This window comes from Anomaloglossus baeobatrachus, chromosome 1 (assembly GCF_048569485.1).
Source record: "Anomaloglossus baeobatrachus isolate aAnoBae1 chromosome 1, aAnoBae1.hap1, whole genome shotgun sequence".
NCBI lineage: Eukaryota > Metazoa > Chordata > Amphibia > Anura > Aromobatidae > Anomaloglossus > Anomaloglossus baeobatrachus.
Genome location: NC_134353.1, coordinates 32,453,237 through 32,471,046, shown reverse-complemented (window position 1 = coordinate 32,471,046; position 17,810 = coordinate 32,453,237). Strand labels below are relative to the sequence as shown.

General features: G+C 49.0%; 1 protein-coding gene across 1 annotated transcript in view; it reads right to left on the bottom strand.

The window, feature by feature from the left end:
- Positions 1–454: 454 nt before the first annotated feature.
- The window catches only part of LOC142314623 (vomeronasal type-2 receptor 26-like), a 120,281-nt gene continuing 102,925 nt past the window's right edge, over positions 455–17,810 (bottom strand). The window contains exons 7-10 of the mRNA XM_075352523.1: positions 3,149–3,206; positions 2,403–3,074; positions 770–821; positions 455–470 (exon numbers count right to left, since the gene is read on the bottom strand). Coding sequence (XP_075208638.1) covers positions 455–470; positions 770–821; positions 2,403–3,074; positions 3,149–3,206 — 798 coding nt within the window. The remainder of the gene's footprint in view (positions 471–769; positions 822–2,402; positions 3,075–3,148; positions 3,207–17,810) is intronic.

Below are 17,810 nucleotides of genomic sequence, written 5' to 3'. Positions count from 1 at the left end.
TGTTAGATGGCAGGCATATCATTATTCCTACAATTGAATATACATGCCCATGCAGGGGCAGATAGTATTGTCACAGATAGCACAGATATCTCACAACTGCGACAAATAAGTCACGAACAGCATTCCAATTCCTATAATAGTAAGACAATATGTAATTGACTGACGATTGATAAATGAAGAGATAGCTGTTTTCTCTTCTAGGCTGATTATTAGGGAACTGACAGTGAGTACATAATATAGCCAAAACTTACTCCAACACATGGAATATATAAAATTTATATATATATATATATATATATATATATATATATATATATATATATATATATATATATATATATATATATGTATATAAACCTTGGTATGGTCACTGCACAGCTCCACAATAACCCAAGAAAAATAACTAGGTGCAATCACCAATCCTTTACATAGGCAGATTGGACATCCATTATAGTTATGGCTTCTGGGATCTGGTTTATAGAGCAAGAGTAATAAAGCTATTACGTTTTATATATTTTATTTGAAAGGGAAGCAGTAATTATAAAAATATCCAATAGATGTTACAAAGCAAAGAAAACAAGACAGTATATACAATTACAAGGAATGAAAAGGAATAGCAAACTATGTCATGTAAATGTCTGAGAGTTAAGTGGAGGGCAGAACTCTTTTTAGAAAATATGAAACAATTCTACACAAAAGTTAATCTTCCAGCATTTACAAAAATTCTAATTGTTATTTGATTTTATTAACACAAGTTACACCGACATACCTCTTATCTTGTGACTCATAACAGGGCTGGTCAAATGCTATGGCTGCAGTCTCTGAAAATTATGAAATTCCCAAGTTTCAGGATATATTTGTCTCTGGAGGTCCCAGGTTGAAGGTATTATGGTCATTTTTCTTATCACAATTATTCCTTTCTATACATAGTACACATAGCAAAAACAGCATCATCCATCTTACCAATATTCATTTGGAACTGATGAATTTAAGAAATATGCATATTTTTCAACTCAGAATCACGAAGCTGAAAATAGGTCTCCCTTAACTATTGTATCAAAACAATCTTTCGACGGGTCCGACTAGCTGTGGGCTAAATAATACTTGGAGCATGCTATGTTAAAATAATAGAATCCGTCATTGTATTCCATCACTCGATGGATAACAATGGATCCTGCGCCCAAAGGCTTCCATTCTACCAAAGGATGAACGGCGAGGGATCCATCACTGTCCGTTTTTTCGACGTACGAAAAAACGTTACTGTGGACGTCTTCTCCGTCCAATGAACATATGTTTTTCGACGAATCTGTCGAATGACAGATGAAATGTGAGGCCATCCGTCACAATCCGTCACTAATACAAGTCAATGAGAAAAAAACGGATCCAGTGGCATTAGTCGTTGGATCCAATTTTTTTCAAAATTCAACGGATTGTGACTGATGGCAAAAAACTGACATGTGAAAGGGGCCTAAGGCGCCAATATCACAGTAACCCTCTCGGATCTGCTCTGGGTCAATAGCTGGTTTTGTTATGATGAAGGTCCAGAAGGCATCATGCTGCCTGCATTCTGGGCACCATAATTGCAGTTGACAAATGATATGCAGGCAGTCTCCGCAAGAGAGAACAACACTTTCACATCAACCTTACTGGCTGGGGATAAGAGTTTCCCATCATCTTGACAGACTGATAAAACTTTTTCTCGTCAGGGGTCTAGTTTCTAAAATGGGGTCACTTGTGGGGAATTTCCTCTGTTTAGGCACATCAGGGGTTCTCTACACCCAACATCACATCCACTATCGATTCTAGCAGATTTTCTATTCCATCATCATCATCATTATTTCATCATTCCATGGTTCTGGTGAGTGTTCCCAATCTGTCCTGCCTCCCTGCTGCTGTGTCCTGGCTTTGGCCCTCCCCATTAGTTTGCCTTTCCCGGTCCCTGGATTCCCTCTCCTGTCTGTTGTTTGTGTTTCCCTCTGCATACCTGATCTCCCAGCTTCCGACTCGGTTCTGTTTTCTGGCTTTGATGTTTATCTTCCCTTTGCAGTGACTCAACTTTCCTGTCTGGACCCTGGCTGTTTGGCTGTTCTGTTGCCCCCTTTCCATTGAGGTGTTTCTTTGTCTCTCCTTTGCTACTCTGCTGCCACCTAGTGAGGATTATGCTGTTCTATATCTTACTAGCCTTTGTACAGCGTGACACAATCCTTAATAGTTCCTTATTCTTGATCTTTGATATTCAATTTATAATCTGGACAGCTATGAATCAAAAAAGTGCTGACAACCCACACAACTTACTAATGTTATTCTGCTTTATTTTTCCAATAATCATCTTGTTTTCATTTCTGCTTTTGTCAGTATGTTCCACAGCTTAGGTAGAAATATACAAATCACTATTCCATTACCTGAAGCCAATATAGCAAAAACTTCAACACTAACCATATTTTTTCCCTTACTGCTTAGATAAGCCGGGATGGCACAGATCCACACACTGCAGAACACCAGCATGCTGAAGGTGATGTACTTGGCTTCATTGTAGATATCAGGTAATTTCCTCACCATGAAAGCCAGAATTAGACTCACAGCCGCAAGAAATCCCATATAACCCAACATAAAATAAAAGGCCAGTCTTGAGCCCTCATTGCATTGAATGATGATCTTTCCGGGATATGAGTCCATGTCCAACTCCTGAAATGGAGGCGAAAGGGACAACCAGAGTATTCCGTTCAGGACCTGAAGAGATGATAAGATCATCACTATAGCGTTAGGAAGTTTTACACCAATCCATTTCCTCCAGGAGCTGCCTGGTGTGGTGGCTTTGAAGGCGATGCAAACCATGATGGTCTTTGCCAAAATTGAGGACAACACAACAGTGAAGATGATTCCAAAGCAGATGTGCCGGAGCATACAGGTTGTGTCCACTGGTTTACCAATGAAGAGGAGAATGCAGAGCAAACTGAGCTTGAGAGAAACAAGGATAAGAAAGCTGAGGTTACGATTATTGGCCCTGACAACCGAAGTATTCCAGAAAAATGAAAATATTCCGAATATTAAGACAATTGTACTGGAAGATAATACTAAGAAGAATAAAAAGATATGGGCAACAACATCAGTGTCATAAGAGAGAAAGTCAATAACTTTTGGGACACACTTGTCTCTTGCCTCATTTGGCCATTCAGTGTACAAACACTTTTCACAGTTTTCAGCATCTGAAATATAGAAATTTATGTATTAGAAACATCAAATCAAAACTGTAAAACATAAATAAATATTCTATGATGCATTTCATAAAATTCAAATTGATTACTGATACCTAATTTGTGATTAATTGGCATGAATTGACAAGGAGACTGAATCAGCCACTCAAGATTCACATGACCTTTTATGCATCTATGTAGGCTTGCCCGTAATGCTTTGCATCACATGATATAACACGAGTAATCAGGAGGAACCAAATAGCCCCTAGGAAAGTTACAGCTGTGAATGCAACAGCCATTTAAATTGAAGGGTACAACTTATATGACTTAGCCAATTGTTAGAAGGGGTTATTCATCATGCATTTCTCAATGCTTAATGGTAGTATTGGGCTTTCAGTCATAGGAGTATAGTTTAGTCACTGCTCTGATGAAATTGACCGGTGGTTGTATCCACCTTTCTTTCTCTCTCTGACAACCAATAAGAACAGATCCAGCGTTCAGTGCCAGGGATATAAGGACAGATCTGGCGTTCAGTGCCAGGGATATGGTTATAGCAGCCACTCACTATCCACAGAGAGAAGAGGGACACCATGCCAAAGCAGCACCCAGGGGGCAGGGGGTTAGTCAGGCACGGGTCTCGTACCTGCTTTACTCGTCACCGGGCCGGTGTGGTGGTCTGGGATGTCGCAGTGGTCTGCCCAGCTTCGTGCCCCAAGGTGTACACCCTTAAGGAGGGAGGATGATGGGGATTGTAGTAGGAAGATTGTAGTGACGCCATCTGTGGTATGCGGCCAGAGATTAGCCACCACTGCTGTCACTGTGCTCTGGGGCGAATAGTAATAGCAGTCGAAGATGGTATTGCTCCCCACAGGTGGAGTGGGCCCCGGGAAGGATGATGAGGAGATTAGTGATGGTGAAGCCCTTTGGCACCGAGGTGCGGGGCAGTGGTGCCGGTAATAAGAAATGGAGTCGGATGCTGCAGTTCAGGTATCTTTACTCACTTTTTGTGCCGCTCGTCTGGGTAGTACTAGTCACCCGCTGTGATGTGCCCCATTGACCTCGGATAAGTTAGAAGCAGTCACCGGTTTTTGAAAGAAGAAAGTCCTTTTTCAGAGTTGCCTTTCCAGCCTTGAAGAACCTGGGCTGAGCGCTCAGCTCCAAGCCGCAGGCCCCGTGAAGACAATAGAAGAAGGTGGTGATGGTGTCGTGTCCCAGAACTGGTGTCCCAGGTAAAATGACTAGATTGTGTGAGTTGTTCCTATTTCTACCCCAAGTGGACCCCGCCACCCAGGTGGCTGGCTTCAGTGACTGGGGAAGTACCATGTATTGTGATGGCCACCCCTTCCCTACCCAGAGCTATCCCCCCTTTGAGAAGGCTCCTAAGTTATTTGTAAGTATGAATGTGGGACACCGGTGATTAACCCTCTCCTTACCCGAGGTGAATATCGCTTCTTAAAAAAGGTGCAATTCTTTGTGGTGACTGGAGCCTCAAGGGCGCCACACCGGCTGCTCCTCTTTGACTGAGAACCCGAGGATTCCTCCCGGCAGCAGGGCTCTCAGTGCAACAGGCACACAGCATCAGAATGCTATTAACTGCAAAATTACCCCACATTTGCAGGTTAATGTTTTTTTTTACATAACAGGTTCCCTTTAATACATTGAATTAGTAGAAATATTCTGAGTACTATAGAATGAACTGCAAGTATTATCTTGCCTGCTCAGATACTTAGTTACATATCAAAAGGGATATCTCTATTGATATTTTGTTAGAGATGAGAAGGATTTCCAATGAGCCTGAAGACACAAACAAAAAAGAATCCCAGAAATAAAAATCTCAAGGAAAGGGAGAGTGACACCTGACAATTTGTGTGCCAACCCTGAAAACTAGTTAGGATTTAATGTTCAAGAAGGAAGTGAACGCTGAAATATTGTTGTCTACTCCAAGACAAGTAGAAAAAGTGTTTCTTCCTATATTAAAGAGATCTATTAGCAGGCTTTTGTTATCTCATCTGAGAGCAACATGATGTAGGCAAAGAGATCCTAAATCCAACGAAATATCACTTAGATTACTGGGTGCAGCCGTTCTGACAGTCAGAGTTTTTAGCTTTAGTCATGTAGCAGAGTTGAGTGAGCTGACCTGCTCACACCAAGCTTTTTATATAGATTACACATTAACAGTGAAGTGTAAATTGGAGGACGGCGTATCAAACTGCCGTTCAAGTGACTTTATAGTCCAAGCAGTGATAAGGGTTCTGCTGTTTAAACAAATGTAACAAACAACAACAGATCAGACCTTGACAATTCAGAGAGACCTGAATCTTCTGTGTTAACCCTAGCAGCATGATGGCTACAGCTTCCATGGCAAAAATCTGCTGACAGATTCCTTCTATGAAGCAATACTTATTTTGAGCACAAATGAGAGTGAAATTGTTTAGTGTTACTACAAATTAATCTCAGATCATTCACACTGTGTCTGCTGTTATTGGAACCTCTCCTATCTACAGTGTTGGACTGGCTACCGGAGAAACCGCCAGTAATACCAGGCCTGGCTGCGGTTACCTGCATTAAACTCCAGAGCTCTCACCCGTGCTTCGGAGTTCAGCCTGGCCTGTCCACACCTTTCATGAACTGAATCACCGGGGAATCAGAGCTCCGGAGTTCAATGCAAGTAACCGCAGCCAGTCTGACACTGCCTATATCCATCACCCTTATCAATGAAATATATGTATTAATCACAGATTACAACTTCCATATTCCATCTTCTGCCCCACAGATGTCCAACACACTATCTGGAGAAGTTGTGCAATATTTCAGCCCTTTCTCACCCAATCTCTATGGAGAACCTATGTGCTCTGATGTTATTCTACAGCTAAACAGCTTCCATTTTACTACTAGAGTTGAGCGCGGTTCGAGGTTCGAGGTTCTCCAGTTCTAGGCTCGAGTGATTTTGGGGGCTGTTCGAGATCGAACTAGAACTCGAGCTTTTTGCAAAAGCTCGATAGTTCTAGATACGTTCGAGAACAATTCTAGCAGCAAAAAGCAGGGCTTTTTACAGCTACAGTGTGCAGGAGCCATCGCTGGCAGCCTACCAGAAGCTGGTAACCAAGATAAACATCGGGTATCCAACCAAAGCGCTTTGGTTAGTAACCCGATGTTTACCCTAGTTACGTGCAGGAAGCCCACACTTCCCCGCTCAGCTCGCTCCGCCCCCTCCTGCCCGCGGCATGTACACACATACACACACACACACACACACACACACACACACACACAGACGGTCCCGCTCGGCTTCCCTGCGGTCGGCCCGGGGGCAGCAGTCCTTGGCACTGGAAACTGTGCCTGCCGGCCCTTTAAGGCCACTGTGTTCTCCTGCATTGAGCATCATCTGTGGGCGGAGCTACCGCCCGGCGTCCTACTCGGTCGCACAGATGAAGGAGTCACAGTGCCAGCCAGCGACCCCCAGCACATCGCTTCCCTCCGGCGCTGTGTGGGCCCCATCTGCACCGTGACCTGATCAGTATGTGGGACATCACTCCCTCCCCACCCCTCCCTGTCCCCCCATGCGTGTGTGGGCCCCGCAGAGCCGTGTGTGTGGCCCCCGGAGCCGCGTGTGTGGGCCCCGCAGAGCAAGGTGTGTGTTTGTATGTATGCATGCAGCAGAGCAGTATGCGTGTCTATATGTATGTATGTATGCAGCAGAGCAGTATGCGTGTCTGTATGTATGTATGTATATATACAGCAGAGCAGTATGCGTGTCTGTATGTATGTATGTATATATGCAGCAGAGCAGTATGCGTGTCTGTATGTATGTATATATGCAGCAGAGCAGTATGCGTGTCTGTATGTATGCATGTATATATGCAGCAGAGCAGTATGCGTGTCTGTATGTATGTATATATGCAGCAGAGCAGTATGCGTGTCTGTATGTATTGTGAGGTAGCGCGGTCGGCTGCGCAGCAGAAGACACGGGATCCAGGCATCAAGGTTCACAGCACACGGTGTTTAATGTCCAAACAAAAAAAGTCCATAACAAAATACATGTGCCTCTCCAGCAGAGGGCTCAGGAAGTTCTGGTCACTTCCCCCACACCCGGCACACCTGCCCTCGTTCCTGTTTCCTTTTAACCCTTCCTTAAGCCTGTAGGGAAACAGCATTAACCCTATAGTGGATTTACTTTCTATCATGGAGTGAGCACAACCTGGGCGAGACATACCGGCCGTCATAGATAACCCCGGTCACAGTCTCACATACCCCCCCCCTCAGTTCAAGCGTGCGGGGTTGAACTCCAGCCATCAAGCACGGGCCGCGGGACAAGGCATCGGCGTTGCCCTGCAACCTACCGGCCCGGTGTTCAACCGTAAACCGGAAGTTCTGCAGAGAAAGGAACCACCGGGTAACCCGGGCATTCCGTTCCTTGGCGGACCTCATCCAGACCAGTGGAGAGTGATCCGTCACCAAGCGAAACTGCCGTCCCAGCAGGTAATAGCGTAGGGACTCCAAGGCCCACTTGATCGCCAGGCACTCCTTCTCCACTACGCTATAATTCCGCTCGGGAGGGGTGAGCTTCCTACTCAAGAAGGTGACTGGGTGTTCCTCCCCCTGAACCACCTGAGACAGCACTGCCCCCAGGCCGACCTCCGAGGCGTCAGTCTGTACTATGAACTCCTTCCGGAAATCAGGGTTGACCAGAACGGGCTGTCCGCACAGGACCCCCTTCAGGGCCCGGAAGGAGTCCTCGGCCTGCGGAGTCCACCGCACCATGACGGACTTCTTGCCTTTGAGAAGGTCCGTCAAGGGGGCTGATAGTCCCGCAAAATCCTTTACAAACCTCCTGTAGTACCCCACGATACCCAGGAAGGCCCTAACCTGCTTCGTGGTCAGGGGTCTAGGCCACTTCTGGATCGCCTCAACCTTGTTAATTTGGGGCTTAATCACTCCTTGGCCTATCACGTAGCCCAAGTAGCGGGCTTCCGTGAGTCCCAATGCACATTTCTTGGGATTGGCTGTCAATCCGGCTGTTCGAAGCGCGTCCACCACCGCTTGTACCTGTTCCAAGTGGGTCTGCCAATCGGAGCTGTAAATAATGATGTCATCCAGGTACGCTGATGCATACGCCTGGTGGGGTTCCAGCACTAAGTCCATCAACCTCTGGAACGTGGCCGGAGCGCCATGTAACCCAAAAGGCAAGACAACATAGTGGAAGAGACCCTCCGGCGTAACAAAAGCTGTTTTCTCCTTGGCGGACTCCGTTAGTGGCACCTGCCAGTACCCTTTGGTCAGGTCGAGCGTGGTAAAATATCGCGCCTGTCCCAGCCTATCAATCAGCTCATCCACCCGGGGCATGGGGTAGAGATCGAACTTGGATATTTCGTTCAATCTCCTAAAGTCATTGCAGAACCTTAAGGAGCCATCGGGTTTTGGTATTAGGACAATCGGACTAGCCCATTCACTCCGGGATTTTTCGATGACCCCCAGGCGTAACATTGTCTTTACTTCCTCCGATATGGCTTGTCGTCGAGCCTCCGGCACCCGGTATGACTTCAGGCGTACCTTCAGGTGGGGCTCGGTGACAATATCATGTCGTATCAGACTGGTCCTACCGGGCAGCTCGGAGAAGACATCGGGGTTCTGCTGAACCAACCGTCTGGCCTCTCGCCTCTGTTGCTTGGTGAGGGCTTCTCCAATCCTTACTTCCGGTTCGTCCTCTCCGGAGGTCGCTGGAGCCGGATGTGAACGACCCGAAGAGTAGGGAGGTGGGGAAAAAACAGCCATCAGGCTTTCCCGTTCCTGCCAAGGTTTTAATAGGTTGACATGGTATATTTGTTCAGGTTTCCGCCTACCGGGCTGCAATACTTTATAGTTAACCACCCCTACTCTTTCCTTTATCTCGTAGGGGCCTTGCCACTGAGCCAGGAATTTGCTCTCCGCCGTGGGGATCAATACCAACACCCGATCCCCGGGTTTAAAGGTCCGCACGGTGGCTTGTCTATTGTAGCGGCCGCTTTGCGCGGCCTGAGCCTCCTGTAAGTGCTCCTTCACAATTGGCATGACCGCGCTTATGCGGTTCTGCATACCCAAAATGTGTTCAATCACACTTTTATGGGGGGTGGGCTCTTGTTCCCATGTTTCCTTTGCCAGGTCCAACAATCCCCGGGGATGTCGCCCGTATAACAATTCAAAAGGCGAAAACCCCGTGGATGCCTGTGGCACCTCTCGTATGGCAAACATCAGATAGGGAAGCATCATATCCCAGTCTTTCCCGTCTTTTGAAATCACCCTTCTTAGCATGGTTTTCAGGGTTTTATTGAAACGCTCGACTAAACCGTCCGTTTGCGGATGATACACAGACGTACGCAACTGCTTGATCTGGAGTAGCCGGCATAGCTCTTTGGTCACTTTAGACATGAATGGGGTCCCCTGATCCGTAAGGATCTCCTTGGGCAATCCCACCCGGCAGAACACAGCAAACAACTCCCGAGCTATAAGCTTTGCTGCAGTATGTCTGAGAGGTATCGCCTCGGGATACCGGGTGGCATAGTCAACGATCACTAGGATGTGTTGGTGCCCTCGAGCGGACTTTACGAGGGGCCCCACCAGATCCATCCCTATCCGTTCAAAAGGGACTTCTATAATGGGTAACGGTACCAACGGACTGCGAAAATGGGTCAGGGGTGCAGTAAGCTGACACTCCGGGCAGGTTTCGCAGAACCGTTTTACCTCCCCAAAGACCCCGGGCCAATAGAACCTTTGCAATATTCGCTCCTGCGTTTTCTTGACCCCTAGGTGGCCACTCATCAGGTGTTTATGAGCCAAGTCGAGGACCCGCCGGCGATGCGGCTGGGGCACCACCAACTGTTCTACCCCTACGCCCCGTATTTCATCTACCCGGTAGAGTAAATCCTGCTTAAGAGCGAAATGGGGGTACCTTACCTGGGCACTGGGCAGCTGTGCCACCCCGTCAACTACTGTCACCCGACTCCGGGCATGTATTAACGTAGGGTCCTGGAGTTGGGCTGTCCCAAACGTATCCGGGGACGCCTCCAACTCCGGGATGGGCTCGACCGTCTCAGCCTCTCCTGCCAATACCTCTAGGGGTGACCTATCGGGTTCACACTCTGTCCCTATCATCGTGACCCCTACGGCAGGTGTCCCGGATTCAGGATTGTAGGGCTCAGGTCCCGGACCGACCAATATCTGAGGGGACTTAGGGGGTCCCCTCCATAAAGTCCAAAAATAGGGCAGATCCCTTCCTAGGATCACGTCATAAGGAAGAGTGTTAAGAAGTCCCACCTCATGTTGCACCTGACCGCAAGGTGCTGTGATGGTGACAATCCCCGTGGGATAGTCGTGGCGGTCCCCATGTATGCAAACCACCCCCACAGTGCGTCCTGTGGCCTTTACTTTAGCTCTCAAGGTGGATCGCACAAGGGTCACTAAGCTTCCGGAATCCAACAATCCTGTAACCGGACATCCATTCACCTGTATTTGGCACAAGTGGGGCTCTGTCTCTGGGGAGACCAGGTCAGCGGTACACACCACCTGAGCATACATTGAACCCCGCCGGGTAACCCCACAATCCATGGGCTCCGTGGTGAGTGGACACTGGGCTTCCATATGTCCCACCCGCTGGCACCGCCAACATCTAATAGGGAAGGAAACCCCCTTGACAAGTTGTCGTTTAGGGTACATGGCCTTCCGGACCTCAGGAACGGCGGGCGCGGCCTCAGCCAGGATGGTAGCGGACTCCTGTACCGGTGTCGGCGGTGGGTCCTTGGCCCTAGGCTTGGAGGGGCCGGACCGACGGGCGGTACGCAAAGTCTCAGTGTCCCGTATCAAGTCCTGCGTAGCCACATGCCGCTCTACCAGGGACACTAATTGGTCCAGGGTACTCGGGTCACCCTGTCCTACCCACCGTTGAACGGTGACGGGTAAAGTGCGCACAAAACGATCCACTACTACCCTTTCCACCATTTGCGCCGGGCTCAGAGTGTCAGGCTGCAACCACTTTTTTACAAGATGTAATAAGTCATAGGCCTGGGAGCGTACGGGTTTGGCTTCCTCATAGAACCACTGATTTACCCGCTGAGCCCGTACATAGGTATTCACCCCCAACCGAGCCAGTATTTCGGCTTTCAGGGTCACATAGTCAATGGCGTCCTCGGTACCGAGGTCCAGGTACGCTTTTTGGGGTTCCCCCGTCAGATAGGGCGACAATACCTCAGCCCACTGCGGGGTCGGCAGCTTTTCCCGCTCGGCCACCCGCTCAAACACCGCCAGGAACGCTTCCACATCATCACCCGGGGTCATCTTTTGCAACGCTTGTCTCACCGCTTTCCGGACGCTGCCGTCGTCACCCGGTCCCGGGGTTGTTGCTGCCGGTCCGGCACGGATCGACTTGGCCAGGAGAACCATCTGTTCTTGGTGCCTTTTTTCCTGCAATTGTAAGGCTTGCTGCTGACGTGCATTGGCCTGCTCCATCTGTTCTTGGTGCATTTTGACCTGCACTTGCAAGGATTGCTGCTGACGTGCATTGGCCTGATCCAACTGTTCTTGGAGTTTTTTTTCCTGCACTTGCAAGGATTGGAGCAGGTGTGCATTGGTCTGTTGCTGCTGTGCATTAGCCTGAGCCAAATGCTTTAGTATGTCCTCCATGGCGTCGCCGGGTTTGGGCTGTAGTATAGCCGCTCGAATCCAGGACATGCGCAGCTGGGTCACCAGGGATGGATGCTACACCTCACCGGCTGTCATGCCCGCCGATTCTCCACCATATGTGAGGTAGCGCGGTCGGCTGCGCAGCAGAAGACACGGGATCCAGGCATCAAGGTTCACAGCACACGGTGTTTAATGTCCAAACAAAAAAAGTCCATAACAAAATACATGTGCCTCTCCAGCAGAGGGCTCAGGAAGTTCTGGTCACTTCCCCCACACCCGGCACACCTGCCCTCGTTCCTGTTTCCTTTTAACCCTTCCTTAAGCCTGTAGGGAAACAGCATTAACCCTATAGTGGATTTACTTTCTATCATGGAGTGAGCACAACCTGGGCGAGACATACCGGCCGTCATAGATAACCCCGGTCACAGTCTCACAGTATGTATATATGCAGCAGAGCAGTATGCGTGTCTGTATGTATGTATGTATATATGTAGCAAAGTAGTATGCATGTCTGTATGTATGTATATATATATGCAGCAGAGCAATATGCGTGTCTGTATGTATGTATGCATGTATGTATGCAGCAGAGCAGTATACGTGTCTGTATGTATGTATATATGTAGCAGAGTAGTATGCGTGTCTGTCTGTATATATATATGCAGCAGAGCAATATGCGTGTCTGTATGTATGCATGTATGTATGCAGCAGAGCAGTATACGTGTCTGTATGTATGTATATATATAGCAGAGTAGTATGCGTGTCTGTCTGTATATATATATGCAGCAGAGCAATATGCGTGTCTGTCTGTATGTATGCATGTATGTATGCAGCAGAGCAGTATACGTGTCTGTATGTATGTATGTATATATGCAGCAGAGCAGTATGCGTGTCTGTATGTATGTATGTATATATGCAGCAGAGCAGTATGCGTGTCTGTATGTATGTACGTATGCAGCAGAGCAGTATGCGTGTCTGTATGTATGTATGTATATATATATATGCAGCAGAGCAGTATGCGTGTCTATATGTATGTATGTATATATGCAGCAGAGCAGTATGCGTGTCTATATGTATGTATATATGCAGCAGAGCAGTATGCGTGTCTGTATGTATGTATGTATGTATGCAGCAGAGCAGTATGCGTGTCTGTATGTATGCATGTATATATGCAGCAGAGCAGTATGCGTGTCTGTATGTATGTATGTATGTATATATGCAGCAGAGCAGTATGCGTGTATGTATGTATATATGCAGCAGAGCAGTGTGCGTGTCTGTATGTATGTATGTATGTATGCAGCAGAGCAATATGCGTGTCTGTCTGTATGTATGCATGTATGTATGCAGCAGAGCAGTATGCGTGTCTGTATGTATGCATGTATATATGCAGCAAAGCAGTATGCGTGTCTGTATGTATATATGTATGTATATATGCAGCAGAGCAGTATGCGTGTATGTATGTATATATGCAACAGAGCAGTATGCGTGTCTGTATGTATGTATGTATATATGTAGCAGAGTAGTATGCGTGTCTGTATGTATATATATATATATATATATGCAGCAGAGCAATATGCGTGTCTGTCTGTATGTATGCATGTATGTATGCAGCAGAACAGTATACGTGTCTGTATGTATGTATATATGTAGCAGAGTAGTATGTGTGTCTGTATGTATATATATATATGCAGCAGAGCAATATGCGTGTCTGTATGTATGCATGTATGTATGCAGCAGAGCAGTATGCGTGTCTGTATTGTGAGACTGTGACCGGGGTTATCTATGACGGCCGGTATGTCTCGCCCCGCTTGTGCTCACTCCATGATAGAAAGTAAATCCACTATAGGGTTAATGCTGTTTCCCTACAGGCTGAAGGAAGGGTTAAATAGAATCAGGAACAAGGGCAGGTGTGCCGGGAGTGAGGGAGTGAACAGAACTACCTGAGTTTTCTGCTGGAGAGGCACATGTATTTTTGTTATGGACTTTTGTTTGGACATTAAAACCGTGTGCTGTGAACCTTAATGCCTGGATCCCGTGTCTTCTGCTGCGCAGCCGACCGTGCTACCTCACATATGGTGGAGAATGCGGGCATGACAGCCGGTGAGGTGTAGCATCCATCCCTGGTGACCCAGCTGCGCATGTCCTGGATTCGAGCGGCTATACTACAGCCCAAACCCGGCGACGCCATGGAGGAAATACTAAAGCAGCTGGCACACGCTAATGCACAGCAGCAACAGGCTAATGCAGAGCAGCAACAGACCAATGCACACCTGCTCCGGGCGTTGGAACGTCAGCAGCAATCCTTGCAAATGCAGGAAAAAAAACTCCAAGAACAGATGGATCAGGCCAATGCACGTCAGCAGCAATCCTTGCAAGGGCAGGAAAAAAGGCACCAAGAACAGATGGTTCTCCTGGCCAAGTCGATCCGTGCCGGACCGGCAGCAACAACCCCGGGACAGGGTGACGACGGCAGCGTCCGGAAAGCGGTGAGACAAGCGTTGCAAAAGATGACCCCGGGGGATGATGTGGAAGCGTTCCAGGCGGTGTTTGAGCGGGTGGCCGAGCGGGAAAAGCTGCCGACCGCCCAGTGGGCTGAGGTATTGTCGCCCTATTTGACGGGGGAACCCCAAAAAGCGTACATGGACCTCTGTACCGAGGACGCCATTGACTATGTGACCCTGAAAGCCGAAATACTGGCTCGGTTGGGGGTGAATACCTATGTACGGGCTCAGCGGGTAAATCAGTGGTTCTATGAGGAAGCCAAACCCGTACGCTCCCAGGCCTATGACTTATTGCATCTTGTAAAAAAGTGGTTGCAGCCTGACACTCTGAGCCCGGCGCAAATGGTGGAAAGGGTAGTAGTGGATCGTTTTGTGCGCACTTTACCCATCACCGTTCAACGGTGGGTAGGACAGGGTGACCCGAGTACCCTGGACCAATTAGTGTCCCTGGTAGAGCGGCATGTGGCTACGCAGGACTTGATACAGGACACTGAGACTTTGCGTACCGCCCGTCGGTCCGGCCCCTCCAAGCCTAGGGCCAAGGACCCACCGCTGACAATGGTGCAGGAGTCCCCTACCGTCCCGTCTGAGGCCGCGGCCGCCATTCCTGAGGTCCGGAAGGTTCTGTACCCTAAACGACAACCCGTCAAGGGGGTTTCCGTCCCCATTAGATGTTGGCGGTGCCAGCGGGTGGGACATATGGAAGCCCAGTGTCCACTCACCACGGAGCCCATGGATTGTGGGGTTACCCGGCGGGGTTTAATGTATGCTCAGGTGGTGTGTACCGCTGACCTGGTCTCCCCAGAGACGGAGCCCCACTTGTGCCAAATACAGCTGAATGGATGTCCGGTTACAGGATTGTTGGATTCCGGAAGCTTAGTGACCCTTGTGCGATCCACCTTGAGGGCTAAAGTAAAGGCCACAGGACGCACCGTGGGGGTGGTTTGCATACATGGGGACCGCCCCGACTATCCCACGGGGATTGTCACCATCACAGCACCTTGCGGTCAGGTGCAACATGAGGTGGGACTTCTTAACACTCTTCCTTATGACGTGATCCTAGGAAGGGATCTGCCCTATTTTTGGACTTTATGGAGGGGACCCCCTAAGTCCCCTCAGATATTGGTCGGTCCGGGACCTGAGCCCTACAATCCTGAATCCGGGACACCTGCCGTAGGGGTCACCATGATAGGGACAGAGTGTGAACCCGATAGGTCGCCCCTAGAGGTATTGGCAGGAGAGGCTGAGACGGTCGAGCCCATCCCGGAGTTGGAGGCGTCCCCGGATACGTTTGGGACAGCCCAACTCCAGGACCCTACGTTAATACATGCCCGGAGTCGGGTGACAGTAGTTGACGGGGTGGCACAGCTGCCCGGTGCCCAGTTAAGGTACCCCCATTTCGCTCTTAAGCAGGATTTACTCTACCGGATAGATGAAATACGGGGCGTGGGGGTAGAACAGTTGGTGGTGCCCCAGCCACATCGCCGGCGGGTCCTCGACTTGGCTCATAAACACCTGATGAGTGGCCACCTAGGGGTCAAGAAAACGCAGGAGCGAATATTGCAAAGGTTCTATTGGCCCGGGGTCTTTGGGGAGGTAAAACGGTTCTGCGAAACCTGCCCGGAGTGTCAGCTTACCGCACCCCTGACCCATTTTCGCAGTCCGTTGGTACCGTTACCCATTATAGAAGTCCCTTTTGAACGGATAGGGATGGATCTGGTGGGGCCCCTCGTAAAGTCCGCTTGAGGGCACCAACACATCCTAGTGATCGTTGACTATTTCACCAGGTATCCCGAGGCGATACCTCTCAGACATACTGCAGCAAAGCTTATAGCTCGGGAGTTGTTTGCTGTGTTCTGCCGGGTGGGGTTGCCCAAGGAGATCCTTACGGATCAGGGGACCCCATTCATGTCTAAAGTGACCAAAGAGCTATGCCGGCTACTCCAGATCAAGCAGTTGCGTACGTCTGTGTATCATCCTCAAACGGACGGTTTAGTCGAGCGTTTCAATAAAACCCTGAAAACCATGCTAAGAAGGGTGATTTCAAAAGACGGGAAAGACTGGGATATGATGCTTCCCTATTTGATGTTTGCCATACGAGAGGTGCCACAGGCATCCACGGTGTTTTCGCCTTTTGAATTGTTATACGGGCGACATCCCCGGGGATTGTTGGACCTGGCAAAGGAAACATGGGAACAAGAGCCCACCCCCCATAAAAGTGTGATCGAACACATTTTAGGTATGCAGAACCGCATAAGCGCGGTCATGCCAATTGTGAAGGAGCATTTACAGGAGGCTCAGGCCGCGCAAAGCGGCCGCTACAATAGACAAGCCACCGTGCGGACCTTTAAACCCGGGGATCGGGTGTTGGTATTAATCCCCACGGCGGAGAGTAAATTCCTGGCTCAGTGGCAAGGCCCCTACGAGATAAAGGAAAGAGTCGGGGTGGTTAACTATAAAGTATTGCAGCCCGGTAGGCGGAAACCTGAACAAATATACCATGTCAACCTATTAAAACCTTGGCAGGAACGGGAAAGCCTGATGGCTGTTTTTTCCCCACCTCCCTCCTCTTCGGGTCGTTCACATCCGGCTCCAGCGACCTCCGGAGAGGACGAACCAGAAGTAAGGATTGGAGAAGCCCTCACCAAGCAACAGAGGCGAGAGGCCAGACGGTTGGTTCAGCAGAACCCCGATGTCTTCTCTGAGCTGCCCGGTAGGACCAGTCTGATACGACATGATATTGTCACCGAGCCCCACCTGAAGGTACGCCTGAAGTCATACCGGGTACCGGAGGCTCGACGACAAGCCATATCGGAGGAAGTAAAGACAATGTTACACCTGGGGGTCATTGAAAAATCCCGGAGTGAATGGGCTAGTCCGATTGTCCTAATACCAAAACCCGATGGCTCCTTAAGGTTCTGCAATGACTTTAGGAGATTGAACGAAATATCCAAGTTCGATCGCTACCCCATGCCCTGGGTGGATGAGCTGATTGATAGGCTGGGACAGGCGCGATATTTTACCACGCTCGACCTGACCAAGGGGTACTGGCAGGTGCCACTGACGGAGTCCGCCAAGGAGAAAACCGCTTTTGTTACGCCGGAGGGTCTCTTCCACTATGTTGTCTTGCCTTTTGGGTTACATGGCGCTCCGGCCACGTTCCAGAGGTTGATGGACTTAGTGCTGGAACCCCACCAGGCGTATGCATCAGCGTACCTGGATGACATCATTATTTACAGCTCCGATTGGCAGACCCACTTGGAACAGGTACAAGCAGTGGTAGACGCGCTTCAAACAGCCGGATTGACAGCCAATCCCAAGAAATGTGCATTGGGACTCACGGAAGCCGCTACTTGGGCTACGTGATAGGCCAAGGAGTGATTAAGCCCCAAATTAACAAGGTTGAGGCGATCCAGAAGTGGCCTAGACCCCTGACCACGAAGCAGGTTAGGGCCTTCCTTGGTAT